Here is a 14,831-nt window from a genome sequence, read left to right as displayed (position 1 = left end):
CTATGCAAACAGCCTCTACCTCGGAATACCAGAATACTTCCTGAAGAAACTACAACAGATCCACAATGCAGTGGCCATACTACTCCTCAAACTATCCAGAAGAGACCACATCACTCCTGCCCTAAAACCACTACACTGGCTCCCAGTTAAACATTGCATCACCTTCAAAACAATGTGCATAACGCACAGGGCAATCAGTGGACAAGGAGCAGTATTCCTACAATAGAAAATAATACTCTACAAGCCAACAAGACTCCTCAGGTCAAGCAATGAAATCCGCCTGGAACTAAAACCATACCTTAAGAATAAACTTGGAGGCACCTCCTTCTACCACTTAGCCAGAAAAACCTGGAACAACATCCCATAAGAAATAAGTAATACCAAAGATCACCTAAAATTCAGGAAATTACTAAAAACCTGGCTCTTCAACACCAACGACTCAAACTGAAAACCGAAACAGAAAGGAAAAAGGATGACAAAAATGGAGAGGACACCGACAGCTCCCAGACCTGACAGGGAAGCTCCCACAGCACCTGGACGGGTGACGCCGGGTAGAGTGAAACACAGGCGACACCCTTGGAGACGGAGTCAACAACCCCCACCAAAATCTTCACTGGCCCCTTAGTTACTACCAGATACCACAGTGTTGTGGAATTGTCAGGATATTGGCAATCACCACTCTAGCTGAGTTTGGACGTTGGCAGGTGCAATGGCCATATGAGTAGGAAGGGAGGACAGATGGGGCTGTGAGGAAGGTAGATGGAGGTGGGGGCCAGATGTGAAAGGGCACTTGAATGCTGTATGGGCCCAGATCAGGACAGAGGCACAGGGGTGCTCCCGCACACCATCTGGGAGATTACCCAAGCCCAGCGCCTCAATTCAGGATAGGGATGCCAACTAACCAATTCCACTAACAATTTCCCCCTCCGCATACACCTCTCAAACTCCAAACCAAACAACCACAAACCTACAGCACAACAAACCGCACAAACTTCACTACATTGAAACAACAAAACAAAAACACAGACTCGCACAAAAGTACACTACTACTGGCCGCAAAAACCCCAGGCCCAGCCAACTGACCCACCGGGCTGAGGCCGCCAACAGCACATCACTGCTCTCTTGCACTTTTCCAGCTACTTCCCACTAACTCACCCTCCCTTCCTCTTTCAGAGCCACCAGAGCGCCAGGGGACCACTCCGGTGGTGATAGTGCGCGGTACAAATGTCCTTTAACATATGTATGTGGTATTAAGGGGTCAAACTAATATTCTGTATTTTGGCTTCAACATTACTTTTTCGCAATATTCACATAGATCCAATAAAATGACCACTCAATTTTCAAATATGGCTTTGAGTCTGTTTTCTTGGGGCAGTGTAATTGGTAACCCCTTCCTGATTGGGGTCTTTTAGCCAGGGGTAGGATGCATTGCTGATATGTGCCAAAATTCAACCCAGCCCTGCCAGCCTCTACAGCCAGCTTGCTCCTTAATGAGTGAGCGCAAGTGCAACATGGAAGCACATCTGCTACTTAGGCCTTGAAAAAGTCTTTAATCCCCTAATCTTTGGGATTTGCGTAACGCTAGCATTCAGCACATTTCGAAAAAGTTCAAGCACCAACTGTGTTATGTTACAGGGTCTTGCACTAGCGCCAACTATTGCCATTTGCCTGGAGCTTTGATGCTCCGGACTCTGCAAGTGAGGGCGAGAGTATGGGTGGGCGGATTATGCATCTGTAAGTGATAGGAGAGCAGAGGTTGATATGATGTCTGCTATGCCAGTCTGGCTGGGATTTAGGACTTCCTGGGTGTGGAGGTGTTTTTCGAGCAGCCTGCATTATGGTTTTGCTGGGTGTTGGCATTCAGCACGCTGGAGCTACCTGTCTCTGTGCGGGTTAGTGCAGGAGTATTATGAGGTGGCATTATGGAGTTGGGAGGTGGGTCACTTGCTGCCTGGAGACAGGTCGGCATGTGAAGAGTGGTTTTGGAGAATTGGTTGGTGGCTTGGTGGTGATCAGGCTGATAGTTGTTTGTCACAATTTAGAGTTAACATTTTTGAATGCAGCAAAGATTATGGACACAGCATGAAAGACCATTTTTGGCTATGTTTGTCCATACCCTACCTCCATTCATTACTGCGCGGCGCGGCACATCATCATTTCACTTGACCTGTGGGATAGATGAGTTACCAGGTGCATTAGGAAGAGGTGTGGTGTGTCACAGACATCTCTGCAGATCTTGACAAAGCCTAACGCAAGTTGTACAGACTAGGAGACCTAGACACAGGCTTGTTACATCCTATTGCTTTTGTTTGTAGGCTCCTCCTGTGGACAGCCCAAGTGGCACCCAAGTGGCATACAGTAGTCTAGCAGTGGGTGAGCAGGTTTGGTGGGCGAGTGCTTTCAGGAATGAATGGTTGATGTTTGCGTTTGGGTGTGCATACATTGGTACAGTCCTCCGAGAACTGAGGTAACTCACTATTCTGCTTTTCATCCACCGTTTCTTGCAGCTGGTTGTCTACAGGTCCGTGGGCATCATATGTAAGCAGCTCCGGTTTTAAGACACCCTCTTTGGTTCTACTACAGTCCTATATTTTGTTCATATATTATATATCCAGAGCCGCATCCAGCTCATTTGACCAACTCCCAATATTACCAGACGGAAAAACCGATGTGTATGCAGGCAAGGTGCTCCGCCATAGGTCACGCAATGTGATGGGGAAGCCAGGAGTAGACCCTAGATCACTAGGTGTCAAAAATGGTCAATTGCTAGTCAATCGGGAACACATGAGATTTAAAGAGCCAATAAAACACATGAGCAAGTGTTACTTGGGTTCTTAAATATGATAGTAAGGTCTGTAAAGTGAAATGCATTCAGTGCCAGACTTTTCTGTAAACACAACATGAAGAACATACACTCCTTCGAGAAAATAAGGGTTCGCTGGGCCCAACCACAAGGAGCTCGGTTTCCATAGATTTTAGGTCGATGACAAATTCTTTTCTAGCACTTTTAAACATATCACATTGTAACAATAACGCAACTACTTGCGTTTCTATGCACCTAGAATGTATGAAAGCCTTTCATGTTTAATTTTTATTCCATAGTTTAAGCTTGTACTGAACATAAAGACCTGAGAAGCATCGTTGGGGAGCTTTTGCTATGGTTGAGTCCTGAAGAGCCCAGACTGCAAATTAATCTGGTTCCAGGCACTACAGAACGTGGAATAACACTATATCCTTGACAAACGTTCTATTTTCTCTGTTATGTAACTGACACGGAAGTTGGTGGACATACCTTTTACGTCGCACTTCCGGTGCTCGCTGACTATCCCGGTGTCGTTCTCCTTGTCAGCTGGCCATTTGTATATGAACAGGGCAGTATGCGATGACCCAGCATCCAGGACAATGCCATACTATACAAGAAAAGAATGGGGAAAAGGTCTGGGTTAGAAAAACCTTATGGTACTAACAGAGTGAGAGACTACAAAGAGAAATGGTTAGAGAGGTAGAGACAGTGTGCAGAGGAGAGGAAGCAGCGAGTGGGGCATGGCATGGGGGACACAAGTGTGGGGTATGAGCAAAGAAAGAAGAGGACAAACTGACATGGTACAACACACTGACAATTCAGAATCAATGAGAAACCAAAAGGTCTGGTTAGTGTGCCGACTACACTGCTTAGGGTAATACAACAGCCACAACAATATGGAGGACATAAGTGTGTGTGTGGTGGGAGCAGAAAAGGAAAAGAATTGTGAAAACTGAGGACGTCAAAAAACAGATCAATGATTCACAACCAATGAGAACCGAAAGCTTGTTAGTATGCCCGCTAAGCTGCCTGTGGTAACAGAACACCCACTTAGTGTCCCACATGGCCTGGTTTAATTGTCAAACCTCCCCAGTGACCATCCAGAACCGAAGAACCCATGGTAAATCTTGACAAATCAAGGGCAATCATGGTCCACCTTGAAGTAATTACAGACGGGACTGAAAAAGAGCGTGTTCCTGACCACTCCTTTACCGGTTCCATCACTCAAGTTATTTCCAATGTAAATCTTGCGAGTTTCGTGCATCTCCACCAACGAGCATTAGCTGATGACAACATATTCCTACCTAATCCACTTTGATTATAACTTGGGGTACTCATTCATTTCTTTCTATAGGTTATCTATGAACATAAAATCTCTCCAATATTGGACTCATGACATCATAACTCTGATTTATATGAAGTAGAAGCACTCTTGCATCAGTCTTGTTTGGTGACATCCAATATGGTATCACAATCTGTAACTGCTCCACCGGGCCCCTGCATTTCCAAAATCTATATGTATAAAATGCTTAGTTAGGTTTCCATACTCAGCCAATGCAATTTATCAGTGTTAGGTTGCCCTCTGCTGTCCAAATGTCAAAGTGCACCTCTGTGTGCCCTTCCACTTCAACAACAGCTATCATTTCAACAAACAGAATGAGCATGGTTCTACGCCGTCACCCTCAACTTCCACTATTGCGAACATTCTGAATAATTTTAAGTGACTTCTTTCCAACCCCACTTCTCTTCACACAGGGCACAGTGGTTCCAGTGTCAACAAACAGTTAATTACCGGTTAAATGTTTGTCTCTAAATAGCGAAACACTGTACGATGAATGCCTCCTCACAAGCTAAAACTGAAAGTAGGTGATATCATTATGCTACTACGAAATCCTATACCATCACTGGGACTCTGCAATGCAACAATGTTCACATTTACGCGATAATGAAGACACATCATAGAGGCCAGTGTAAACGATGGACAAAACAGATACTGTTCTTATACCATGCATACCTCTCGTTCCATCTGATACAAATATCCCTTTCAAATTCAAAAGAAGACAGTTTCCTATATGTTTAGCCTTTTCAATGAATATAAGTCACAGGGACCTACGCACTCTTCCTGGAAGTGATAAGTGGTAATTTTGATATTTAAGATGGGGGACAGAAGTGACCCTATGAATTACCAACCGATATTGACCTTTATGATATGGTAGAACGGTGTATGTTGTGCCATGAACAGCTAGTGCACAGAATTTCTAATAGATGCAAAGAATCATATAGTTACCCGAACTATTATTTCAAACTGGCTCAATGTTGAGCTCACATGAACTGTCAACCCACTTTCTGATCTGGTGAGCTTGTTGACAGAAACAGTGGCATACATGTTAGCGTGGGTCAAGGACATTAAGTAATAATAATACAAATAATAATTCTGTCTCAATTTTAAGGGCTGTAATAACCGGAGTTATTACCAAATTTTAGGTACAAACTTTCTCAACCTTAGAAAGAGGAAGGAACGAGTTGGCCCTGCTGTAGGATTTTAATCTGATAAGTGCAGGTATCCCACTGTCAGAATCCAGAATTTCATGCTTTACCTATCCACCCAGTCTAGAAATCATAGCATAGATTTGTTTTACTAATGGTTTTGGAAACTGAATTGTAAAATCGCAAGGTGAACCAAAGTGCTCGCTATCCTAAAGGGTTTGAAACCTTCAAAACGTAAAGGTGATCTCTGCACAGCCTCCATTATCAATGAGTGCTCGGAGGCCCAGGCCCCCTTTATCGCCGCTTTCATTAATGTCTCCTTTAGCACTGGCCTAGTCCCAACTAGCCTTAAGGAAGCGTGGAATCACCCACTATTAAAAATAAAATACATTTAAAAAAACAACAAAAAAAAAACACCTTAGATCCAACAGGCCTCTAACAACTACCACCCCATTACAAAAGTCCCTTTACTCATGAAGATCTTGGACAGGCCATCATACATCCAAATCCAGCACTACCTGGAAGCCAACCGCATCTTGGGTATGTGCCAGTCTGGGCAGGGCATGGAACAGAATCAGCATTGCTGGACTTGAAGAACCAGCTAGATATCAGGGATGAGGGTAAGCTGGCCATTGTATTCCTTGATCTGTTGGCAGCCTTTGACATGGTTGATCACACAATTCTATTGTCATCATCTTTCTTCAATAGCCAACCTTTCACAAGGTTGGTCTTGTAAGTAAACATCTGCACTGGGAACATGACAACCCAAGTAAAATCCTGGTAGCCCAAATACTTGAGCAAGCTTGCCAAACCGAAAAAGAACCAATGTGTTGCATCCACCCAGGTGTCTTTTATTTGTACCCTGAAAAGCAGCCACAATCAGGCGAAAATAACAGCACCAGTGTCCAGGATTGCAAACTCTTGCCACATAGTGGGCAAATACTCATCACTTACTTGCCCTCTCATCATTTCCCCACCTCACCCCCATATCTGGCTTTCAAAAATACTTGTATAGGGTGTACCAACCTCTCCCCCTCAAATGAATATAGATAATGTGATAGGCAGATCAAATAAGTTCACTCTCCCATCCATCATTGCAGAAATCAGGATTAGATTGCCTTTATTAAAAGTAAAGTGCCTTTGGCACTGCGCATATTTGAGTTGGGATGGCCCAGGAAATAAAGGGTGCTTCAAATATCACACACATACCATATGTGTTTAAGGATATATTATAAAGGATACAAAGTGAGAGATGCTTAAATAAATATTACCTCGCTGAACAAAAATACAGTGTCAGACAAAAATATATTTTGAAATGGATAACTCAAGTGCAAAATGGTTTCCAGGCCTAAGTCACGTGTGGAGGACTATGACCCCATGCCAAGAGTTCAGACAAGCAACAGAGGCTGATACATTGAAGATATTCTTTGGCAGTATCACACAGTGAGATAATTAGGTTTGTTAGGTTATAAAAGGAAATTGGCAGAAAAATCAGACAAGTTTGTGAAGAGGCCAGATAAGTAAGGGAAGTTTAAATACATTTATCTATGTTCTTATTGAAGAGGGCACAACGTGTGTCATGCAGACTATTCTGAGAGACCAGGTGTATTATTTTAGCAAACATAAAATAGAATATATATATGTATTTCCAACAGTACAAAGCACTAACTTAATCAGATATGGATTAGATATCGGTGTGTCAAATTCTTCTTGGCAGGAGTTGAGCACTGTTATGGTCGTGCCCAGCCAAGTCTAAAATAGGCATATCAGTTGTGTCAGAGAAAATTGTGGATGCCAGCTATCCTAATGTGAGCTTGTTGTACACACAAGTTAAGCTATGCAAAGCCAGCTATCCAAGCCCTCGCAGGACAAGGCCACAGTGTTGAATGATACAGGTTCACAGGAGACGCAGCCTGACAACACATAGCATGTTTGCTACTTCCACGCTTCCAAGCCTATAAAATCAGAGGTTTGGACCCTCTGCGGCAAAGCCCTTGCAGGACAAAGTTGCGGTGTTGAACAACGCAGGTGTTTTGCGATTAAGGGGTCTGCGGCGCAAACAGTGAGTGCAGACAACTCACCCTCCTGTCTGCGGCTGCCAGGTAAGAAGGGTTTATAGTGACATTTTCGAACGCCATATTTTCGAAATGCCATTTTGTCGACACAAAATTGCCGAATTTTTTTTTCGAATGTTTTTTCATTTTAATTTTGAAAAGGGGGGTTCCCACGCCCCTTTTTTTATTGACACTTTGTTTACCAACAAAACAAAAATAAAAAAAATTAAAATAAAACATTTGAAAAAATAAAGTGCCATTTTTTCCCTCGCCAAAATGGCATTTCGAAAATGTTTTCAAAAATGTAACCGGATACCGGTAAGAAGTTGTGGGGAGTTAGCTTGCTCTGTGCTTCTTAGCAATTTTGCCTGTGCCCCTCACCCGACTGCTTCCCCCTACTCCTGCGACCTGCCCCTCTGCCCTCACCCCTTGGCTGGGAGCGCCCCCTTCCCTGTTGATTCATACCTTGCTGCCCCCTCCAACCCCTCCTTGAGTTCACCTCTCGCCCCTTCCATCATTGTAACCCCCCCCATGCGTCCTCTCCCAGCGTGGCTCTTTGCTTTAATGGATCCCCCGAGTGGTTGGCAAATATATTCAAGGTTCTTGGAGTAATACTGGTGTTAGTAATGTTTGGATTCAGTATTGTCAGGCTGGTGATTGTCCAATGCAAGAAAACGGCAAAGAAGCTGGTAGGGATGAAGATCATGATTGATGTCAAACCTGAACCGAATGGCAGCGAGTTGACTGATGACTGTTAGAAAATGCATAGAGGCTAGCATCGTAGCACCTGATGGAACCAAGTTTCTGTACCCAAAGAATGATAAGTAGGTGGGATGATGGGTCTATTATTGTCATGGGCGCTACTCCCGAGGGGCCAGGACTGGCCTAGCGCCCTCGGAAGCAGACCCGTCTTCCACTACTCCGGACCCAGCAGACCCCTACAGGGTCCGTTTGGACCGTGTCCTGGCGCCTTTGGCGCCAGGCTCATGAAGGGTTTCAGTCCCGGCGCCATAGGCGCCGGGCTCATATTGAAACAGTGTAATAATGCTTGGGTGGACTTACCTGAGGCAGACCATGCTGCATATTTACCCAGAGCAATCCAGTCTGGTTGAAGTCCCCAGCCATCAGGGCTGGGAGGAACTATTCCCTCCATTCAGGAACTCTTTTCTTACCTGGGTGGAACCGGTGGAAGAACACACACTGGAAGCACTTCTCTGCTATTTAAACCACGCCCGATGGAAAACACGTGCTTCGCGTTATTCTGCAGCAGCAGCAGGACGCTCACCGAGTCGGCTCTTGCATTCCAGGTCCAGAGTCATCTTCAGCTTCCGCGCAGCAACCTGTGGATGAAGAAAGACACAGAACAATACTTACCAGATCCCGGAATCCAGTCACCGGCAAAACCTGCAAAGAATAAACATAAGGTTAGAAAACTGCAACTCGCTCGCAGCCGCGCCCGCTTACCTGATCCATCCGTGATTGCAACGGAGCTAACCGCGGCCTTCTCTTAGGCAGCTTCTCTGCACCTGAAAGGCAAAGGACATAATTAAAAAGGGGTTCGGATGAAGGCAGTCGCATTCATCTTAATTTACCAGTTTTTGCACGCGCATAAGCAGCCGCATCAACCGCAGCATCCCGGCACCTGAAAACTAGAAAAAGGACATTATTAGAGGTGCCATTAAAAGCGGCCAACGATCATTATACTTACGTGCATCGGCAACGGAAAACTACGCCCACAGCATCCCGAGGCCTGAAACAAAGGAAAAGGGACATTATTGAGGTGCCCATCTTTTAAAGCCTAAAGACTACAGTATACTTACAGGCATCCGCTCGTGCAGTAACGGCGGCATCGCTCTTCGGCATCCCAGCACCAGTGCCACAACTAAGGCTGCAAAAGACTTGAGCCTCAACACTGAACTCATCCAGTGACGTAACTGGAATCCACGCACCCCTGCACCAGACGCAGGATGGAGAGCTCAGCATTTATACGCCTAAGGTGAGAGCTCGCCGAGACAAGTAGAAAGCTAGGCTGTGGGAGAAACTGGCGATTGGTGGGAGAAGGAATCCCATCAAACGGTGATTAACCCTTTTCCTTCCACCTGCAGAAAACTTACCCTGCAAGTCAGACATTCGATAAGAGGAAGCCCAGTCCTGAGAGTCGTCCGAGCTCTACGCTTCTCAATTGAAGAAACGATAGCAGCCCAGCCGGGATCAGCGCCTCCGTGGGAATCAGGTGAGCATTACAGAACGCGAAGCCCACCAATAACCTCCTACCCAGGCGCTATGGAAACTTCCGACACAGACCAACTGGCCCAGTTATTAGGGGAATTAAGAGCTGAAGTTCATGCTGCCCGCCAGGAAACAAATTCCCTTAGGAGGGAACTGATAATATCAAAAGAACGAACTGATGATCTCGCCAGACAGTTATTACAGACACAAGCGGGGCAAACCCCGCTACCTAATTCAGGAGGGAGCTATATCCCAGCGGCTTCAGTCAATCCTGTTCAAATCAACCTACCCGGAAATGTGCCATTGACACCGCCTGAACGCTTCTCTGGTGACCCTAAAAGGTTTGCGGGGTTTATAAATCAATGCTGATTGCACTTTCTTTGTAGACCTGCAGCCTTTCCGACTGACCAGACTAAGGTAGCCTTTGTGCTTTCGTATCTTAGCGGCAGTGCCGCTGATTGGTCGATCCCTCTGGTTACACAGGATGACCCGATCCTTCGTGATTTTCTGACCTTCCAGGCAAATATGGAAAGACTTTTTGCAAGGCATTCCGAGGGGCAGGCCCTGGACAACGAACTCCTTTCCCTACGACAGGGCAATCAAGATCTTTTGGCCTACATTGCATCATTCAATAGGCTAATCGTGGAAACCAGATGGCCCGAGGACAAAAGAATCACGCTTTTTCACAGGGGTTTGCGTGGCAAACTCAAAGACGTCCTTGCCCAGGTAGTGAATCCTCCTCAGGATTGTTCAGAGTACATTGATTTGGTGGTCCAATTGGATCACAGACTACAAAACAGAAAGGCGTATCGATCCAGGTTTGAAACACGAGTGTTCCCTAAGCCTCAAAGTCACACCAAAGGAGTTGAAGCCTTCGAACCTATGCAAATTGGGGTTGTAAAGGGTCCCCTAACCCAGAAAGAACGCGACAGGAGACAAATGCAACTATGTCTCTATTGTGGAAATTCAGGACATTTTCTTCGAGATTGCCTGGTGAAACCACCTAAGAAGACAGTGGGAGCTTCTGATAAGAGGTCTGAAAAGCCTGAGCCGGGAAACGACCTCGCCCGACAAGTGTAGAGGTCCGCTTGACGAGCGTAAAAACCAGTTCTTTGACCTCGCACTTCATAATGCCAATGGTCCTCGTAAACCCAGAGCAACCGGATCGTTTGCATGCAATTAAGGCATACATTGATAGCGGAGCAGTTGGAAATTATGTGGACCGCGAATTGGCTTCCAGGATGAACTTACCTCTTTGTCCAAAGGTGGTTAAAGACGTCATTACCACGGTGGATGGGACGGAAACCGCCTCCGGACCAGTGACCCATACCACTACTGAAGTGACGACACTAGGCCAAGACGGGCATCAGGAGGTAATTGTGTTCGACGTGATCAAGGCTCCTCAATTCCAAGTAATTCTAGGGATTCCTTGGTTGGAGAAACACAATCCTCAGATTGATTGGCGAGCAAAGACGATAAAGTTCCCAGAGTGCACACCAACTTGTTATCCACAACCCAACATTGGCCTAGCGTCAGTAACGGCTGACGGTCCACAATTACCTCTAGAGTATCGAGAGTTCCAAGATGTTTTTTAAAAAGGAACAGGCTAACGCCTTGCCACCCTACAGATCATACGATTGTTAGATAGATTTGCTACCCGGTGCAACTCCCCCTTGCAGTAGGATTTACGCCCTTACCGAGCCTGAGAACCTTCATCTGCGACAGTATTTAGAGCAGTACCTGGCCAATGGCTTTATCCGTCCGTCGAAGTCCCCTGCATCCTCGGCTCTGTTCTTCGTACCAAAAAAAGAAGGTGACCTCAGAACCTGTATAGATTATCGTGCTCTGAACCAGATAACAGTAAAAAAAACGGTACCCCTTACCTCTGATCCCGGAACTCCTTGACCAGGTAAAAAACGCCTGTATTTATACTAAGCTTGATCTCCGGGGAGCTTATCACTTGGTATGGGTCAAGGAAGGAGATGAATGGAAGACGGCCTTTCGCACTAAGTATGGGCTATTTGAATACCAAGTGATGCCCTTTGGACTATGCAATGCACCGGCCGCCTTCCAATATTTTATGAATGATGTCCTCAGAGAGCTCATTGATGTCTGCGTTGTCTACATAGACGACATTGTGTACTCATCTTCAGAAGCTGACCATCGAAATCATGTTAGGGCGGTCCTTGAAAAACTTCACCAACATAAACTTTTTGCCAAGCTCGAAAAATGTGTTTCATGTCACTGAGGTCGAATTTTTGGGATTTATTCTGACACCCAGAGGAGTCCACATGGACTCGAGAAAAGTAGACGCTATCCTCAAATGGCCGTCTCCTACTTCCGTGAAAGGCGTTCAAAGCATGCTAGGCTTTGCCAATTTTTACCGTAGATTTATTCCAGAGTTTTCACGAGTGGTACAACCCATCACCGCCCTCTTAAGAAAAAATAAACGCTTTGAATGGTCCGCAGAAGCAGAACAAGCCTTCCAAGAGCTAAAGGCTAAATTCACCTCGGCGCCAATACTGAAACACCCACGCCCGGACCTCCCTTACATCGTTGAAACCGACGCCTCCGGCTTAGCAATGGGAGCAGTCCTATCACAAAGAGATCCAGAGACTAACCAACTGCATCCTGTGGCATTCCGGTCTCGGAGGTTCTCGGCGCCTGAGATCAACTACACCATCACAGACAAAGAGCTTCTAGCGATTAAATCAGCCTTTAAGGCATGGCGGCATTATCTCCTCGGGGCCAGACACACCGTCACAGTGATCACCGATCATCGAAATCTGGAGTATCTGAAAACCGCCAAGGCTCAATCCTCCAGACAGCTTCGCTGGGCTCTATTCTTTGCTGAATTTGACTTCGTGATCACTTATCGCCCCGGCAACAAGAACGGCAAAGCGGATGCTCTTTCCCGAATTGGAATGGGAGATAACGTTGCCAATCCAGAACCTGTACCAATAATTCCTGAACAAAGGATCGTGGGTCTGATTTCTTCACAATCCATTGAGGATATTGAAGAAAAAACTAAACAACTTGTAACCTCACCAGACTTACTGAACTGGTTACAAAAAGGAAAGATTTCACCGTAAGCAATGACTTGCCTTATTTCCAAGGACGATTGTTCCTACCACACGCCGATTTACAAAGACAGGTAATCTCCTGCTATCATGATTCATTAATTGAGGGTCACCCTGGCATTGCCAAAACCACAGAAAAAGTGAAGAGACACTTCTGGTGGCCTTCGTGGAGAAAAGACAAAGGAATTTGTGATGTCCTGCGGTGTGTGCGCTCAAAACAAGGGTCAGAAGAAGAGGCCGGCTGGTCTTCTGCAACCCTTAGACATCCCACCGTGTCCCTGGCATACCCTTTCCATGGACTTCATCACAGACTTACCCTCCTGTTCCGGGTACAACACCATTCTTGTTATTGTGGACCCGTTTTCTAAAATGGCCCACTTCATTCCGCTAAAAGGCTTACCTTCAGCATCAGTCCTAGCCAAAGTATTTCTTGAAAACATCGTCCGGCTACACGGCTTCCCGTCAGTACTAATCTCAGATAGGAGAGCCAGTTTATTTCCCACTTTTGGCATAGCTGTTGTCGATTAGCTCAAATCGATGTAAGACTTTCGACCAGCCATCATCCCCAGACCGACGGGCAAACCGAGAGAACAAACCAGACTCTCAAGCAATATTTACGATGCATGCTACAACAGTCGGAGAGTAACTGGAAGGTCATCCGTTGGATAGCTGAATATGCTTACAACAATTCAGTTCATTCGGGTACCGGGAAGAGTCCCTTCTACATCTTGTATGGGATTCATCGTCGAACCTCCAACCTTGAGCCACTCAAGATCTTGGAACACCCGCCGTGGATCAATTGCACACCGTTATTACCCAAGCTTTTAAGGAAGCGACTGCACATCTACAACAAGCTAAAGAGAGGTACAAAAAAGGAGCAGATCAACACCGAAGCAATGCCCCTCAATACCAGGTTGGGGATCAAGTCTGGCTGTCCACCAAACATTTATCGCTTAAAGGGCCTCGCACCTTCAACCCCAAATACGGCCATAATTAATCCAGTGGCCGTTAAATTAGAATTGCCAACCCATATGAGAATACATCCTGTATTTCACGTCTCTCTTTTGAAACCCATGCAACCTGGAACCAGATTGACCAATCCTCCAGAGCCCATTCAAGTGAATGGGCAGCCTGAATTTGAAGTAAAAGACATTTTGGACTCTAAAATCATCAGATCGAAGCTATTCTACCTAATCGACTGGAAAGGCTACGGACCTCAGGAAAGGTCATGGGAACCCTATGACCACGTCCATGCTCCTCGTCTAGTCCAGAAATTTCACCAAACCTTTCCCGATAAACCAAAACCCCCGGGGAGGACAAGTTTGGGAGGGGGGAGGGGGGGAGGGGAGCTGTCATGGGCGCTACTCCTGAGGGGCCAGGACTGGCCCAGCGCATTCGGAAGCAGACCCGTCTTCCACTACTCCGGACCCAGCAGACCCCTACAGGGGCCCTTTGGACCGTGTCCTGGCGCCTTTGGCGCCAGGCTCATGAAGGGTTTCAGTCCCGGCGCCTTTGGCGCCGGGCTCATATTGATATCAGTCCCGGCGCCTTTGGCGCCGGGCTCATATTGATAAACAGTGTAATAATGCTTGGGTGGACTTACCTGAGGCAGACCATGCTGCATATTTACCCAGAACAATCCAGTCTGGTTGAAGTCCCCAGCCATCAGGGCTGGGAGGAACTATTCCCTCCATTCAGGAACTCTTTTCTTACCTGGGTGGAACCGGTGGAAGAACACACACTGGAAGCACTTCTCTGCTATTTAAACCACGCCCGATGGAAAACACGTGCTTCGCGTTTTTCTGCAGCAGCAGCAGGACGCTCACCGAGTCGGCTCCTGCATTCCAGGTCCAGAGTCATCTTCAGCTTCCGCACAGCAACCTGTGGATGAAGAAAGACACAGAACAATACTTACCAGATCCCGGAATCCAGTCACCGGCAAAACCTGCAAAGAATAAACATAAGGTTAGAAAAGTGCAACTCGCTCGCAGCCGCGCCCGCTTACCTGATCCATCCGTGATTGCAATGGAGCTAACTGCGGCCTTCTCTTCGGCAGCTTCTCTGCACCTGAAAGGCAAAGGACATAATTAAAAAGGGGTTCGGGTGAAGGCAGTCGCATTCATCTTAACTTACCAGTTTTTGCACGTGCAGAAGCGGCTGCATCAACCGCAGCATCCT

At 46.3% G+C, this 14,831-nt stretch overlaps 1 protein-coding gene across 1 annotated transcript in view; it reads right to left on the bottom strand.

Annotated features, from left to right (window-relative positions):
* The window catches only part of ENTPD2 (ectonucleoside triphosphate diphosphohydrolase 2), a 289,034-nt gene that overhangs the window by 118,982 nt on the left and 155,221 nt on the right, over positions 1-14,831 (bottom strand). The window contains exon 2 of the mRNA XM_069609737.1: positions 3,293-3,410. Within this exon, the coding sequence (XP_069465838.1) occupies positions 3,293-3,410 (118 nt within the window). The remainder of the gene's footprint in view (positions 1-3,292; positions 3,411-14,831) is intronic.

This window comes from Ambystoma mexicanum, chromosome 8 (assembly GCF_040938575.1).
Source record: "Ambystoma mexicanum isolate Mex_15411 chromosome 8, UKY_AmexF1_1, whole genome shotgun sequence".
NCBI lineage: Eukaryota > Metazoa > Chordata > Amphibia > Caudata > Ambystomatidae > Ambystoma > Ambystoma mexicanum.
Note: the sequence above shows the minus strand (reverse complement) of the source record. Positions and strands in the feature narration are given on the sequence as shown.